The sequence below is a fragment of the Branchiostoma belcheri genome, unplaced genomic scaffold, assembly GCF_001625305.1.
Source record: "Branchiostoma belcheri isolate BF01 breed outbred unplaced genomic scaffold, Haploidv18h27 scaffold4, whole genome shotgun sequence".
In the NCBI taxonomy this organism is placed as follows: domain Eukaryota; kingdom Metazoa; phylum Chordata; class Leptocardii; order Amphioxiformes; family Branchiostomatidae; genus Branchiostoma; species Branchiostoma belcheri.
In genome coordinates, this window is record NW_017804020.1 from 5,335,330 (window position 1) to 5,351,707 (window position 16,378).

General features: G+C 43.9%; 3 protein-coding genes across 6 annotated transcripts in view; 1 reads left to right on the forward strand and 2 right to left on the reverse strand.

Annotated features, from left to right (window-relative positions):
• Window positions 1–1,187, reverse strand: part of LOC109477364 — a 24,081-nt gene extending 22,894 nt beyond the window's left edge. The window contains exon 1 of the mRNA XM_019778580.1: window positions 837–1,187. The gene's annotated coding sequence lies outside the window, so the exon portion shown is untranslated. The remainder of the gene's footprint in view (window positions 1–836) is intronic.
• A 96-nt stretch (window positions 1,188–1,283) lies between these two features.
• LOC109477365 (THO complex subunit 7 homolog) lies at window positions 1,284–7,894 on the forward strand. 2 transcript variants are annotated; one of them, XM_019778581.1, is made up of 8 exons: window positions 1,284–1,400; window positions 4,701–4,821; window positions 5,036–5,163; window positions 5,325–5,411; window positions 5,544–5,601; window positions 5,944–6,010; window positions 6,434–6,503; window positions 6,727–7,894. In XM_019778581.1, exons 1-8 carry the CDS (start codon window positions 1,379–1,381, stop codon window positions 6,780–6,782), a joined length of 609 nt encoding a protein of 202 aa, XP_019634140.1. In that variant the 5' UTR covers window positions 1,284–1,378; the 3' UTR covers window positions 6,783–7,894. The 2 variants fall into 2 exon arrangements, with proteins under 2 accessions (XP_019634140.1, XP_019634141.1); XM_019778582.1 differs by having other exon boundaries at window positions 6,730–7,894.
• LOC109477366 (ficolin-2-like) lies at window positions 1,930–4,665 on the reverse strand. Of its 3 annotated transcripts, XM_019778584.1 has the most exons (5): window positions 4,053–4,665; window positions 3,423–3,912; window positions 3,129–3,248; window positions 2,557–2,773; window positions 1,930–2,402 (listed from the first exon to the last, which is right to left on the reverse strand). In XM_019778584.1, the coding sequence occupies exons 3-5, from the start codon at window positions 3,139–3,141 to the stop codon at window positions 2,045–2,047; spliced, it is 588 nt and encodes a 195-aa protein (XP_019634143.1). In that variant the 5' UTR covers window positions 3,142–3,248; window positions 3,423–3,912; window positions 4,053–4,665; the 3' UTR covers window positions 1,930–2,044. The 3 variants fall into 3 exon arrangements, with proteins under 3 accessions (XP_019634143.1, XP_019634144.1, XP_019634142.1); XM_019778585.1 differs by having other exon boundaries at window positions 3,423–4,665; XM_019778583.1 differs by lacking the exons at window positions 3,129–3,248; window positions 3,423–3,912; window positions 4,053–4,665 and having other exon boundaries at window positions 2,557–2,792.
• Window positions 7,895–16,378: the final 8,484 nt, after the last annotated feature.

Below are 16,378 nucleotides of genomic sequence, written 5' to 3' on the forward strand. Positions count from 1 at the left end.
ATGCTATCAAATATTACTTCCTAATACTGGTTTGTCCTTGATATTAACGTTAATGTTACATGATGATAATAAATCGAGCAAATGGATAGTAGGTTTTCTAATTCTCTCTAAAGAGAGAATCTAATCGTCTAATTCTCTCTAAAGAGAGAATTAGACGGATGTTTCGAATAATGTCTTTCATCAATTGTGATTGAGATTGTGGATGCTATCTGAAACGACTGACTCCTGAAAGAATTTATCCAGTTGGTTGATTTCTTGATTAATATTTTGTAACTGTATCCAAGAATAAGCCTCAAGTTTATGTTTGCTTGAAGTTTGTCACAACTCAAAAATCGTGTTTAAGAGCAGGCCACCAGTCTGGCACTATACGGCTACTGTGTTGTGAACTTTTCACAAATATTTAGATATCTCACAATTGTTGCTTCCTAAGATTTATGAAGTGCGTCCCAAGAGATCTCGAAGGAGCTAACTTTAGTGCCAACAATAGACCCCAGGTGGCGGCTTTAGAACAGCTAAGTAAACACTGCCTTTGGCCGAGTTCCCGAGCTAATACGTACGCACAGGGGACGATCGGAGACATAAAACACGAGTTTTCACACTTTCCACACATCTGTACAGTGTTGTTCACAGGTTCAGGTGTGGACGGTAACGTTGTGGTGGGTGAGACGCGGGTGGGGGTGTCCTGATCAACACTGGCAACAAGTTTACGGTGCTAACTTGTGCAAACATCTCAACATACCGCCCGGCAGATAATTTTCGTGCAAAGATCTGCACGCCAGAAGCATATCTCATTTTTTCTTTACTCAAATAAAACGACAGAACAGACTTAACGTTACCTGGAGAAGAAATGGGAGGTGGTCACAGACGGTGAACCTGTCGTCTGACTTCCGAGTTCCTCAGAGCCGAGGTGTCCCGAGTTCCTCAGAGCCGAACCGCCGTGTCAAACTCCATGGCGACCCTTCAAGCCAACCCAACCAAAACTTTCCCAACAAAATCTCTGAGCATCAGCAATTCTTCAAACGTGAGAGAGTAGACGTAACAACCCGCTCAGCAGTTCCTAAGTTTTAGCAGGGGCGGGGAGTTAAGTTGTGGCTGTTGCTGCAGTGAATGGTTTTCATGCTCGGCGCCACAGCAACGGGCCAAGTTACGGCAATTACCACGACCCCATACACTGTGCTAATTATTAGATGATGAGAATAAAATTTACTCCATAACATGTCAATGATGCCTACTGAGCCATTTAGACTGATCATCACTTGCATCTTCGATTTTATGACAATGTTGCCTGAAATGCCTACGAATGTTCTCAACATCTTGACAGAAATTGACTCTGTGGCTCACCAGGCATATTTTTGTACGGGTGTGTGGTGTTGTCATCATGGCGGCGAGCATTTCAGATGGTAAGTATTTCTCACCAGTACTTTCGGCATCTTTCCGTCAGAATTCGTCACAAGATGTGACGGGCTCTTTGTTGATATCGTATGAAGAGCCCAGAACTTTTCTTTGGTGCCAACTGTTCGTGTTTTTGTGCATTTGTGTGTCCATGATTGATGTGGCACTTCCAGGGGTGGGGAGGGGGGCGCCTGGGTTTTGTAAAATTTATCGACAGTAAGAGTTTCTTTTTCAAAATTCTTTCCTTACTTGAATACAGCAAGGGGGTGAGCATTACACACCATACAACAGAAGATATGTGGGCAGAAGAATCAAACTCCTTCACCAACGCTTCCATTTTATCATCATTATTTTATTCAGCTTTCAGTTCAATTTGTTGGCATGCAGCATCACAACATGATATCACATTCACATATGATTCATATGATGAAATTATTTATGGATATATGGTGGTACGTACACTCAGACTGACGCTTGTGTTGCCGCTAATGCTAGACATCAATATCAAATACACCAATTGTGTAACTGTAGAGGACCTGTATCATTGTTTGCATATTTCTGCTGTTGTTAATCTTCCTACCTGGCCAAAGAGATATACTCTAACATTGCTCTTTTTTCTGAAGAAAACAAACTGCTTTGCTTCCCTAAGCATTTAGTTTTTGTTATGACTGATTTGGAAGTTGTTTGGTCTGACTTTCATGGATGCCAGCTTGAGTGAGTAGTGGAAGTTTTTCCACTCGCTCCAGACTACCCCCTGTGCATACGGACATGCGTCTCCACATGCCCGCAGGTAGCGCCCATTCAGGTACGACTGCCCGCAGTTGTGGAACCACCAGCCACCCTGGCCACCATACCGCTGGGCACAGGATGTCCTGTCGTGTCCGTCGTTGTCGCGGTCGAGTGTCGAGAACGGTGCCCCGTTGTTGGGGTCGCTCCCAGTCATGGCATCCCCTGCAGTGCCAGAGTAGCCATAGATCTGCAGCCTGTACTTGTTCCTTTCGTTAGACAGCCTAGAATGTTCAAACGTTCATAATGTAGTATGCCATTTACTACTGAAGTCCCAGCTCTATTCTATACTCTCAATGGAAGAGTGGTGGGGGAAGGGAAGAGTTGAGGAAGGGGGTTCAGGAAGAGTGACCTAACGTTGTTATACTCAGTTCTCACCTGAAGGTGTTATATTCGGCATATGCGGTGTTCCCCTCCCAGTCCTGCAGATCGACTCGTAGCCTGAGGTCTCCCCTGTCCGTCAGCTGGTGGATTTTGTCGTTGCCCAACCAGAACTCCCCCTCCACCGAACCAAACCCCCACTTGTACTGATCCCACGTCCGGTTAAACCAGACTGAACCATCCACTCGCCTCTGGATAACCGACCAGCCACCACCTATTCCAGATAGAATCATCACATCATTCTTATGTCTGTAATGTTTGGTGTTGGAAAGAGTGAGCCTTCAACAAATCTTGTATATCATAATTCTCTGAATTGAAATACAAGCCCTTGCAGTTCAGTATATATAGTTTTAGCTGTAAATTATTCAGGTTGGTTCAACCAAGCAGAGTGTCCTGGGAATGGGTTCACTCCCACTCTGGAGAACTCACTTTTACAAATGTATCAGTATCAAGAGTAAAACTTCTTTGTGATGTGACAGAAAGGTTTTTATCATCTTCTGGTGGGTAATACATGCCCAATATTATACAGGTGACGATGCCATATTACTATAATGAGTATGGTAACTTACCTGCTGTCTCCATGTCGCACCAGATGCGAAACTGTGTGTCTTTTTGAGGGCTGATGGTGAACACACCACTGGTGTGGTAACCACGGCGATACAGCTGGGAACAGTCTTCTGCAGGAGCTTCTGTTACAGTTAAATAATTCATAGTGAGAAGCTTTTATTGTCACAACAAAAAGTACAAACTATAAAGCGTAGTACAGTGACTTTCAACTATGAGCTGCAGTGGCTGTAGAACTAGTACTATGATATGAATGTATGATAGTGAGGAGGGGAGACTTTAGTCTGGGACTGCCCTACCTGGTGGCTTGTCCCTGCGGGGAGTGATGGGAAGACTTGTGGGCGTGTCTTTCACACCTGGAGCCTCCTCCGTCTGGTCCTGATCCTGTCCTGTGGAGGTTAGCTGGGTCTGCAGGGTGAGGAGGAGCTAGGACAACAGTGTCAATCATGAATTTTGTTTCAGTCTAATCCCTAATCAATGACACCAAAGCTATGATACTACATGTAGTTATAGTTGTCAAAGCATCCATATTAGTAATACATTGTACATGTATATGTACAATGAATAAGATATGTGCTGATGATGCCGGGGAGAGGTGTGCCACATAGTGGGGAGATGCTGGGACAACATAGAGAAAAGTGCAGAAACCTGTTCTAGCCTGTGGAGAGAGGCCTGCATGCCCTCCAGCTGCAGGTTGGTTGTCTCTGACAGTTTTGTCACTTCTGCCATCAGACTGTCGTGTTGCTGCCTGGTCTGCTGCAGACTTGCCTCACATGGGCACTGACTGGGCTGGAAATGAAATACAATGTGCAATAGAGGTTTGAACTTGACTAATAACTCATCATAAGGGCCCCACCCATTCTAGTGGCAATCTTGCTAGCCCTCTGTAAGGCTTGTAGGTGAAACGAGGACAGACTACAGATACAGACCTGAGGACTGTCAGGGTGATTAGGAGTACCAGGGACAGCTGGCTCCAGAGGCTGACCTGCTGTGAGCGCCAACTGTGCTGCACATAGGACAGTAGTGACAGCAAGAACCTGCTGCATCAGGGCTGAACCCATCTTTAAACTGGCGATGGGAAGTGAAAATATCAGAACAGAGCGCATGTACAGTTCAGTCTCTCCGTGTGTGCCAGATAAATGCAGTCATGGCTGGATGCCAACAGCTCACTGTTTACAGAATGGGTTACAGTATCTTCTGTTTTATGTCAAAACTGTTTACTAGGCAGAGTGTGGGGCATAGGATTGTAGAAAAATGTTTAATCTGGAGAGCAACACATGTGAGAGGAAGCAAGTCAAAGGCTGGGACAGGAGTGCAGGTTTAGGAATTGCTGTGGTTGATGGTGCTGTGGTCACCAGTAATGGACAGTGTTTTAATTTAGATTTCTGTCCATCAAGTGGCATGGCAGAGATTTGTCTGTCCCGAGCATCTGAGGGATAGATGGTGAAACAAGCCCTATGCTCATCCCACTAACCCACATGTTTCATGTTTGTTTCAGTACTACACATGTATAAATAATCACCATCAGAGATGACAGTGTTTTCTCATGTAACTGACGTGATATGTTTGCAATGCAGATGACATAATTCGCAAGCGGCTGCTGATTGATGGGGATGGCATCGGGGATGACAAACGCATCAGCACGCTGATGAAAACCTTCATGAAGTGGTGCAACACTCCGGGGTCAGAGGAGGAGAGGTAACCTTAATGCCTGACCCTTCAAGTTCACCTTAACTCCTGACTTCAGTCAAAATGGATCATAACACTAACAGTGCAATCTAAGAATACAATGTATTGAACATTTGCAACTGCATGCATGACTCCCCTCCACAGCAGTGCCACCTACCAGTGCATGCTGGCATAGCAGTACTTCCAAATTATGTGCAATAATAACCTTTCCCTTCCTTTGCAGCAATGCCACCTACCAGCGCATGCTGGCCCAGCTGGCCCAGTGTGAACATGCCATGGAGAAAACTCAGCTCATCCACAACATGAACATCCATGAGATCAACAACTACGAACAACTCTACACAGACATAGGTAGTTAACTTTACAGTCCAACATCTAAAACCTTTCCTTTACAATGTTGAGTTTATAACAGTTAAATTGTACCACAGCAACTAATAGCAGAGGTTTTTTTTTATTAATGGGTTGTTTTCCATGCTCCATGTATGCAATGGTTGTTTTTGTATCTGTTTTAGAACAGAGTATAGAAGATGCCCACACGAAGATTGGTGACTGCAAGCAGGAACTTCAGCATGCCAAGAGAGTCCGCAAGAACAGACAAGGTAACTCTCCTCACTCCCTGGAAACTTACAGACAGCCAGAGAACTATTCTTTTATTTAAAGCAGAAGATTTAAAGCAGAAGGTAAATGTCAAATTGAATTCAATGAATTTTATTTTTTTATTGTTCCTGTAGAGTATGATGCCCTTGCCAAGGTCATCCAGCAGCATCCAGATAGACAGCAGACCATGAGGTACATTCTGTTTTTACTTTCACTGTTCACACCTTAACAGTAACCACTTTCACCTTAAACTCTCAGCTAACTACTTTCACTTTACACTCCATAGGTCCCACTGTTACCCAGGCCATGAGGTACAATATGTCTCTAGTCCTCCAAGGAGTTTGGAAGAGCTTCATAGACATCCTTTGATCACCTTTTGTAGTTCTACTGTGATTTTTTTTTCTGTGATGTGATACAACCTATTGGGCACTGCACTATAATTTGGACGTAGATTTTAGTCTTGATGCTTGTCAAAACCACAGTACAAAGGAAATCGTCTTTGTCTTTATTAGAAGAAATGTTTTCTATCTCCAGGAGACTTGAGGAGCTCCAGAAAGAACTGAAGACACTGAAGGACTCCAGAGAGGGTCTGGAGGCCAAGGTAAGGAACCTTAAGCCCCTGTCACACATAAGCCTTAACAGCTCAGACAGGGGGAGCAGGTGTGGAGCCAGCAGGTCTTGTTTTAATGGTGTTGTGGTAAAGATACTTGTTAAGCTCTTTTTCTCTTTTGGGGAGTAGGCAACAACTCTCAGTTGGGGTCATGTGTAATTTGGTTTTATTCTCAACAGTCATGCTTTAATTGCAAATGGCCATACCAATTTTGTTATGTGGTTTTCAGATTTAAAAAAAAACACAGCCCTCAGTTTTCATCTCATTGTGTTGCTAAATTTTATGTAGAAAAGCTAACTTTTTATGTGGAAAAGCCCTGGACCCAAGGAAATATATTGGTATGGCCCCACAGATACATAAGTCTTGAGTGTATGAAGAGAGCTTGTGTTAAGTTGACTGTGTGCCCCTGTTTAGATGGAGATGCGACAGAAGCAGTTCCATGTGTTGGTAACTTCCATCCATGAACTACAGGCCATGCTAGAGGGTAAGTCAAGTCTTCTCATTCTTCACACATGATTCCTGTTGTTGCCGTAGTAAATTAGTCAACAGAAGCAGGACAAACTTTGTTGCCAATGTGAAAAGAAATCCAAATTACTAGGGTTAAACCCTGGTTTTGTGGTAATGGTAACATGTTGCTGCTGTTTTTGTTTGCCTTTTGGTCCCTGTTGCTCCTAAAGGAACATGTTTCTTCTTTTTTTTCCTGACAGAAGATGAGAAGGATGAGGATGAAGAGGAACAAATGGATACAGGCTCTAGCACATAACGCTAGGTGTAGGATCCAGCACATGGTACTAGATAATGGGCAAGATACATTGTACACCACTGACTGTCTGTGCTAGATGCACAGGGAACAGGCTAGTCACACATACCATAAAGGTCCAGACCAAAATTAGTATACAGTTTACTTATTTAACTTCATGTTATCCAATCATTGGTTGAAGAAATTCTAGAAAACCACATTCTGACCCTCCCATCTGTATTAATGATGAACCAAGGCATTTCTCTGAATTTAGATGCCTCATAAGTGCAGCTCTCTTGTGAATATGTAGATTGAGTAACATTTGGAGACATTAATTTTCATCTAATACTGAAGAATTTTTGGTTTGTGGTCAACATGTGAGAAAATGTTGTGGTTCTTGGCAGTTCCTACAAGCATCAAGCCTGTGACGTGTCAGGCTGATGGACCCGTAGACTTTTTCATGTATAATCCATCATGTAAAAACCGGCCATGTTCAGTTCCAAATACATGTATGTTTTGACACATTAAAACATGTGGAGTTGTTCAAAGGGTAGCCAATGCTGTATACATACATGATGTTCTTCCAACATCTTCAATGATGGCCTAGACCTCTTAGGAAAGGTGATAAGCCACTGGCCAAAGGTGTATGTGTTATGTAAACATTTTAAAGGTCTTCTTTGGTTGAAACTATTCTGTTATCCGCTGACCTTATGCTGAAAGGTTTGATCTTTCAAAGATTAATAGATGGACGCTCAGTGTCGGTAGGGGGGTCCAGATATGTAGGCCACTGCTGGCAACATGTGCTGGTCTCACCTTGTGTACTATGTCATAACTGATCCCTTTAATACTACACGTGTGTTCATGTAATCTTCAGGATGTTAAGTTAATCTTCCATGCCACACATTTGTGGACTCATAGTGAACTTTTGAAGGCAGCAACATATAACATTCCTACCCAGACACTGCTGACTACCAGCAGTGTCCAGTTGTGCACACCAGTTCAGTAAACCCACATTATGCAAAGGCACATTCAAGTGACGTGCGTTTATGTAATCTTGCTGAAATTGTTCACCCACAGTGGTAACTTTTCCTTTAGTCACTGACTTCATATTAAAAGGTTTGAACTTTTGGAGATTACTTCACTCGTACGTGCGTGGCATTTGGTAGGTCCAGCTATTTCAGGACACTTTGACGTCATAAGGGTACAACACACGCGCACAAACAACTGGATTTCCTGCCCTCCTCCGTCACACCAAGGATGTTTTATCTTGATTAAAAAAAACACAAGCATGCACACACACATACACATACACACACACATACACGTACACAGTGCTGACTTTCCTGCCCGTATCCATTCGTCTTGCAGGCAGCTAGGTAATTGTTACCTGTTGAAATGTATCACCGCGTTCAGATTGATAATAAAGAGTAGTATCTCCAGTTTCTTTTGATCACACGGGGGGCAGAAAATTAAAACGGAAGGAAAGACTGTGAAATTAAAGTTGTCATGCTCACAAGAACTAGGCGGATCTCTCAATGGTCGCCCGGGGAGTGCTCAAAGATCTCTCCGTGATCTTTCAAGGGTCACCATGGTCCTTAATTTTGTGCCGATATGAAAAAATAGCACCCTTTCCCAGGGACAACTTTGACGAGCGATCTGACAAATTTCTGCCCGCTTAGCCGTCGATCAACGGTCTCCGTTCTGTGGTTTTGAGAGGAAGCAATTGTACCCTGGGTACCAGATTACCGCGGGGCGGCGAAAACTCCCTAGATTGTGCGGGGGGCTAGTTGATTGGCAGAGCCGACTAGAATCGGCCAGGCCCCGCGGTAATCTGGCACCCAGGGTAAAGCTACTTTCAGCGAAACCTGTGGGTCAGTTCCGTACAGGGCGGTCGTTACTTCGTCAAGGGCACATTTTCCGGCCGTCCGACGGTTCAGTGATAAATCGCCCCTCTGTGGTTGTTAAAGGCTGGTTCAATACCGGCCGAGATTAAGTTAAACCTCAATCAATCCCAGCACAATACCTGGCACGGCCGGTCATGGCGACATCCGTCAGTGTCCGAGCCTTTGTTACAAAGTTAGAGTGGACCTGAACTTGCACTGAAGGAAAGGGATCGACTTTCCCGTCGGGTCTCCTGATGACTGGCCGGCTTGGGTCTGTTGCTGGAAAGGAATTGTAGTCGAAGGAAAAGCTAGGGAAATCGTTAGTATATTCTTCGTCCTAAGAATGGACAGGGAATCTACTTTGGCAAGATGAAGATCAAAATTCTACTTACACGTAAATTTATCCTGTAGCGTAGTCAAGCCTCCACTAATTCACGCGTCATCAGGACACCCCCAGCAGATCCCTGTATCTTTATGCAGACTCCCTACATCTCTAACACAGCCCCCTCTGCATCTCCACTTAAGCCCCCCCCCCCCATGACGAGTTTAACTGTTTCTACGTACTGAACTCTCGTCTAAACCAAAACTGAGAGCTTACGTGTTGATCAAAGACGCATTCTCTCCAGAAAATATATTACTTTACCCCTTACTAGATCCCAGAGATCTCTATGTGCCCAGGTTTGGTCTGGAATATTACCTTAGTTTGTATATTGAAACAGGTAGATACTGTGCCATTCCTGAAGAAGACGGAATCTGCTTGCTAATGCTTTGCAACTTAGATGAGAGTGAAAATAAAATTAAGGCGCACGTCATATTCTACTGCCCGTTTTACGATAACCTACGCCAAACACTTTTTGATAAGACGTACTAAGAGGCGACCTGATATTATATGGGAAAGAGACGAAACAAAATTTATTGGTTGTTTACGGTAGGAGTGTTTGTAATTGCACAATACGTATAGCAGGCTTGGAAAAAATTAAGTACCATATACATTTATAAGAAGAGAAAGTAGAAAATCTGTCAGTTTGATTTTAGTTCATATAAGTTTTCATTTGGTTCTTTTATTTATCGCCTCATTTACCCGTTTGCTTTTCTACTGAGTTAATTCTGTGTATGCACCAATTAGTCTACCCACCACCTTTGTTAAAATATACTTTCAAGGTTGTTACCATTAATGTAGTGCCAACGCAGGTTGGAACTTAGTGTTATTCATTGCTTATGTTTTATTTTAATTGAATGTCTGTACCGTGCGCATATATCTACCTCCTATGTTACCTTTTGATTTGATTTGACTGGAATCTGTACCGTTTTGTATTATGATGTTAACATTTTTTTTTTCTTTTGTTGGTGTCTTATAAGCCCATTTGGGCTGGGCGGCGTGTAGTCGCGACGCACAATAATAAACTTTCATTCATTCATTCATTTATCCAATAACACCAGGCGTGACCTTCCACGGTCATTTCACGGTGCAAACGAATGAAAATCGAAGACAGATTTTGATTGTTTTCTAACGTCACAACTTTAATTCCCATCACGGTACGAGGGGAAACGCGCAGGTCCAATTACCGGTGGCTGGGCCCCGCGAGGCGCGTGACGTGGAGCCGCAGGCACTAATGGCCTAATAGGGTCTCCGCTCTTCCGCGCGCCACTTTTACTTCAGGACACCGTAACGCCCAAGTACAGGTGGCAGAGAACTGGCACTATCTGCTAGCTGTGAGGCTGTGCACAGACGACACGCTACTCGCCGTTGGAAGAAAACTCGCTACGGTTCGAGCCCAGTGAAGATCTAATAGAGCCAAGAGACTCGCCTGGGAACGGCTAACAGTAACAGGTGAGTGATCACTGGACGGTATTCCGACATTTCTGTGTTAGTACGTTAGGGCCTGGTCACCTTCGCCGTACAATGACGGACTAAGGGCATTGTTGGATAGTCGTGCATGTGTGAAAGTGAGTGAATGATGTACAAAATACTTCTGTCTTGTTACCGATAAGTCTGTCCTATCATTGACGGCGGTTGCCGTTGGTTCGGTCACTTCTTGCGCGAAGGTCCTATGACATTGGACTGTGCGACGATTTACGCCTCGTATGAGAGCGCGGAAGGCGTTTTATACTAGTAACACTTGTGTGGCGCTAAAGAATAGTGGTGGGCGTCACTCGAAACGTTTGAAAATAAATTATCTATGAGTTATAACACTTGATGATTGTGTGGGTGTTTGGATGGCATTAATGACAGCGGTGATGCCTGTGAAGGGTGAAGAAAACCAAAGAAACACCGATTATCAACGCCAGGAAAACACATTTCATATTTATCTTCAATGTCCATCTGGACATCTACACTGTACCACTGATGTACTATTAGCAGTAGATTGCTTTCAGACCCCACGAAATAAAGTTACGCCCATGACGCATGCATCAAAGTTATACCTTTATAGAAACCGTTTCCAGCGAAATATGGGTGAATAATCTGCCATGATTGTGCTTCTGATGCGTCCTGATGTCCGCAGAGTAATCAGGTGTCCAGCCTGGATATTCATTCATGTCACAGATAATCACCAGGCACACTGACCTGTCACGAACTGAAGCAGGGCCAGCGGCTATTGCAGTGACAGTCGTGATGTCAGCATCTGTAGCCCACATCAACAGCCTGGTCACTTCAAACTTACAACATCCCGGTCATCACAAACAGTAAACAGTTGTTCGTTCCATTTTTCCACCAACTTTTTTTAAAATCATTATTACTGGTAGAATTTTTATTTCTGCTGATTGCTTCCGTTGCGACTGAACGGAATATACTAGTATACAGCTTTAGTTGTGGACGAGCGGATTCCCCTTGGTTAACATTATGTTGCATTACCTATGACTGAAGATGACACTACAGCTAACAATGACACTAACCATGGCATTAACGATGACACTAACGATGACACATGTTAGATCACCCGAATGACGACATGCCTACTTTGTCTTCACTGATCTAATAACGCCACGGGTGGACCGAATTACCGACTGTGGTTGAACACCGGGTCACTTGGTACAAGTAGAAATCGTAGAATGAATGAGTCCCCAGCGACTGTTCCGCGCTTATTACTCGCAGATTCGGAATAATCAGAAAGCAGTGATTCCTGTGTAGAGTTCAGAACTAATTGTAATGTTTCTTTGTACTGAATAGTTTCATCATGTCGGTAGGACATATGAAAAGGCACCGTCCTCATAGCTTGGTTAGTTTACCAAACCTATTATAGCTGCCGAGTCCTACATGTAGGCAGCTGCCGCCGCGCCGCGTGCCTGCGAAGCCGGTGTGTTACGCCGAAGGGCGGTCACACCGGCTATACAGATAGAGATACAGATGCAGTCAAACGGTCCACGCCCAGCCCACTTCAGTGTCCAACAGCTTACTGATGTATGACGTCACAGACCAACAGCTTGCGTTTGTAAAACGTCAGATTCCAAAGCCTCTTGACTATCTGAGGCGTTGGGACGTCAGGAACGTGGGCAGAACAACATGGATTAGGAGCACCAAGTGTCTTTGTATAACCGAAAGTTTCAGTCTGGATTTCCGGCTCTTCCCGCAAGCATGAAAAACAAGTCTTTGAAAGCGCCATTTTTTATAAGGTTACTAAGAAGTACTTTTCTTTTTCCCGCAAATCTCCCTCGTGACACAAGTACGCGACTTGCCCTTTACAGAAATGCATCTGTAAACTGAAACTGCTCCAGTGCAGTCTCCTATGTTGATCTTTGATATACCGTACTTCTGCCACAAGTAGTATTTTGTCAGAACAGTGTTTAGCAGGGCATTTCAGAGCTGCCAGTGGGATATCATAACAGCGTTCTCGTGTCAATCACAGTCCAACAGGAGGTTACTCAGTAGTCCCCACCAGACTGGCATGAGGGTGACATGGGTTAGCAGGATGCAGAATGATACTCCTGGATGATACGACCAGCGGGGTGTTCGGCTCAGACCAAGAGGTCCCGGGTTCTAATCCTGCCCGATGCCACCGATCTTGGGGAAGGCACTTTACACGGCTTTCCTCACTTCACTCAGGTGTAAATGAGTACCTAGCTTCAAGGTTACAGATTATCTACAACAACCCAGAGGGACATATCTTACTTGCAGTAGCTTGCAAGTGCAGACTATCTATGTCGGTTGCCTTTATACATTTTGGGAAAGAAAATGGAAAAGAAAAGGAGGTGTCTTTGGAAATACTTTTCGTCTGCTCTCTCTTTAGAATAATCCTATATGAAACATTTTCTTAGTTACACGGCACTGTCTACGTCTCAATAAATGGTGCTACAACTGTCTGGAGCTGGAAATATCCAATTTGATACGAATATAGCAAAAAAAGTACTTCTCCACAGCTGGCAAACAGCATGGCCTACACAGGAAATGTCAATGTACTTTGAACACTGTGATGTCTGTTGCCATATTTAAGTTTTAAGTACTCGTAGTCCTGGGAGCTATCTTTAGCGTCAGGAAAATCCGCGGGATTGTGAAGATATCAGAATACAAATGGTTCCCTTCAGCACGTGTTTTGTATTTGTCAATCAAAGCAAATGGATACTCGGCCAAACACTGGGCAGTAGCTGCACTACCACTATTGAAGTAAACAGGCAGCACCCGATAACCACCATGTCCATAGATCCATGGTTAGGAAGTCTTCTGATGCACACGAACTCAAGATTTTTTCAGATGTGCAGCATTAGAGTAGTCGCAAATTACCGTGCGCAAATTAGGTTCTTGTTAATGTATTATCGATTTGACGAAGAAGCTTTAATCTTAGAAAAAAACGTTAGCAAAATTTGGGTCGGCTCGCTAAACACTTTCTAATACGTGTATAATCAATTAAAGCTTGTTTTTAATAACCTCCTTGTTTTTAATTAGAAGATGTTAGGTGTGCGAGTGTTCCAAAGTTTGTCATTTGCCTTCCCATGTATATGTAGAAGCTTATTATGGTTGGTTTTAAGGAATAAATCAGTCTTATTTGACTACATTGTATATGTTTTAACGTGTACCAATAACTTATGATGGAGCTCCCTGGACGCGCTCCTGGCTGCCTCTGCACACTTTTCAACCAGAATTGGATCAATCTTTATATTCCTTCTGGAAAGCAGTTTATCCGAGACTTCTACTGGGAAAATCTTCACTGGAAGGAACACTTCATAACCCCCGAAAAAGATGAAGAGGCTACTCAAAATAACTATTTAAACGTTTATTAAAAGAAATAGGTAGGAACGTTGGCATTGTCAACAAAATAAAGTGCATGCCTGTAAAACCCGCGTTTCACCTGGCCCAGGACAGGAAGTTTGCCGTCAGACCCCCCCCCGCTACTTGAATCAGAGACTCCAGCATAACCTTCCCTAAGCCGCCAATTTGTAGGTCTGTATACCTTTTCACACTGCCTAAGTAGCTGGGGGCGGTCAGATGCAGTCTCTTTACTATTTCTGGGTCAGCATCCAGCAAAACCTTATCCTGCTGGTCCTCCGGCTTCTTATCTTATCTGACCGTCTGGTGATACTCTTCAAACAGAGGTAAGACCTGGCCTAACCAGGATACCGACAGAAAAATCAACAAATGCTGCACCCAAAGGACCACTACCTCTGCAGTAATTTGATTCAAATTCATTTCACTTGTTCATGTATTAGTGAATGGAAAAGGTGCTGAGACATCAAGTTAGATCGCCCTGTGAGCTTTCTCGACGTCAGGAGTGATGCCTGTGGCAGAGGTGGTGGTGGAGAGGAAATCATGGTTACTTTGATGAGGAGCACCGTACTGTGGGAGACTTCTAAACATGCTTTTTGCTCAGTCAAATACTTTCAGAAAGTTAAATTAAAGTGTAAAGCATTGATAGAACGATAGAGCATACGAGGCCAGGGAGGATGAACATTTTCGCAAAGTTAAAGCTGAAGAATTCTCAAAAACATGGAGACGGCCTTTGGACAGTATGAAGGGCAGTCGTTTTTCGAACTGATCTTTTTCCTCCTTTCAAAGATGACCTACGTACTAACAGAGGTTTTTCATGCCTTTAAATCCTACGAAAAGCCGGACGACGCTTCTGGTTTAAAGCTCAGTAAACGACAGGCGTTAAACTTTAAGGTACGGGCGCCTCTCAGAAATATTCGTACGTAGGCGCACCTGTGAAAGTTTCTCTGTTTGCCATCTATTGGGGTAGAGATTTGATGACGTCGACGGGACCGACACTGACGCTAATGACTACGTGGGTACTTTCTTTAACCTGCCACCCACACCACAAAGTCTTCTCGCGCTGTCCCATACGCCTCTGCTTAAAATGGTTTTCTGACAGGGCTCTGACTTAAAATACACACTTAGTAAGTTATGCCTACTGTGGAGTTTGTCCGCCTCGGGGCCTCAAACTTTGAGGCCTCGTGGTGCGACTCCGTACGCTGGGCAAAGACCGAGGGTGACAGGCTACGTCTGCGTTTTTAGTGTTCTGTCCTGTAGAAAATTGGAAAACCAAAACTACGCCTGCGGTTGTAACCCCCCGTTCCCTACTACTCGTATTAGTCTTTTGTTGTGGAATGTCTGTCTTTTATGTCATTATTTTATTTTGATGTGCCAAGTTGGCAGGAGTGGGTTGGTGGGAGCACTTGGACAGTAACCTGTCGTGGGTAGCTTGGCACATCCTTTTTCTATTCCCCTTCCTTTGTCTATGTCTCAGTCACGTTGAAAAGTTTTAAAAAACAAATAATAAAGAAAATAGTTAAAAAACCTCCTGTCTCTCTTTCCTAGTTTTCACCTTTTTTTTATTTAGTTATACCCCAATTAAAAACGGGTTATGCCTACTGTGACTTTCTTTACACACATGGCCATATCGTCAAACTCATTTATATGTGTTTGACTTGTGAGAATGGCCAGACGGGAGGGCGCCGAACCTGAGGCAGGTAATGTTTAGTCAGGCTGTCACTGAAAATCAATTAAAACGTACACACCTCGTCTACAGGATTGCATGTTGAAGATATACATAATCACGTGTAGAAAATGGACAGTGCCGAAATGACAGAGTCGATGTGACAGCGAGCACGACTTACAAGTCTTCAAAGTGTAAACCCCGTGTTTAATACGATCAAAAGTGCAAAATGATCCATGGAGACCTTTTTTCTATACCGGTTAGAACTTGGCCGACGCTAAAGACGTGCAAACGGGGTTTTGCCATCACGTGTACCTGCCCGCCAGACCTGTGCACGTCGTGAGCCACCTCAAAGCTATTGAATAACAGTAGCGTCTGGAGTCGTACAGTTTTAGCGGTAAATAATAATGCGCCAGACATTGCACAAGTAAGCTAGTCTGCAAGTTGTGACGATATCACAAAAAATAAATATATTTTTGACAGTAGTGAGGTTTAGGGGACTTAGAAAGTTGTTATCCCAGCCTAAGAAAGGTAGCATCTGGCAGGAAAAGTAGGCTGACATCCTAAAGTACCCGGGCTTGTCTCCGGAGACAGGCGGACCTTGTCTTATCTCCAGCAGACGTACAGACTCCACAGACGTCTTGGAAACAAACTGTCGTAGTCAACAAGTCTTCTTGTTGCATTCGATAACAGGTATTTCTGTGATTGACCCGTGCCCATGGCACTTGTAATGCCTATCAAAGTATTGTGAACACACAAACACGTACAGATTCGCCAGCGCGCTTCTACAGGTGGGGTCGGCAGTGGGAAAAACAAAGATCAGCGAACCGGTGAGTGGGTGGTGGAAGTTTACTGTCACGTTCAGGGAACAGAG

Excerpts from the sequence above, each read along its gene's own strand:
- LOC109477365 (XM_019778581.1), top strand. The coding sequence starts at position 1,379 with ATGGCGGCGAGCATTTCAGATG. Across the intron at positions 6,011-6,433 it reads GAGAGGGTCTGGAGGCCAAG|ATGGAGATGCGACAGAAGCA; the intron begins GTAAGGAACCTT and ends GCCCCTGTTTAG. Across the intron at positions 6,504-6,726 it reads ACTACAGGCCATGCTAGAGG|AAGATGAGAAGGATGAGGAT; the intron begins GTAAGTCAAGTC and ends TTTTCCTGACAG.
- LOC109477366 (XM_019778583.1), bottom strand. The coding sequence starts at position 2,792 with ATGATTCTATCTGGAATAGGTGGTGGCTGGTCGGTTATCCAGAGGCGA. Across the intron at positions 2,403-2,556 it reads GCCGAATATAACACCTTCAG|GCTGTCTAACGAAAGGAACA; the intron begins GTGAGAACTGAG and ends TGAACATTCTAG.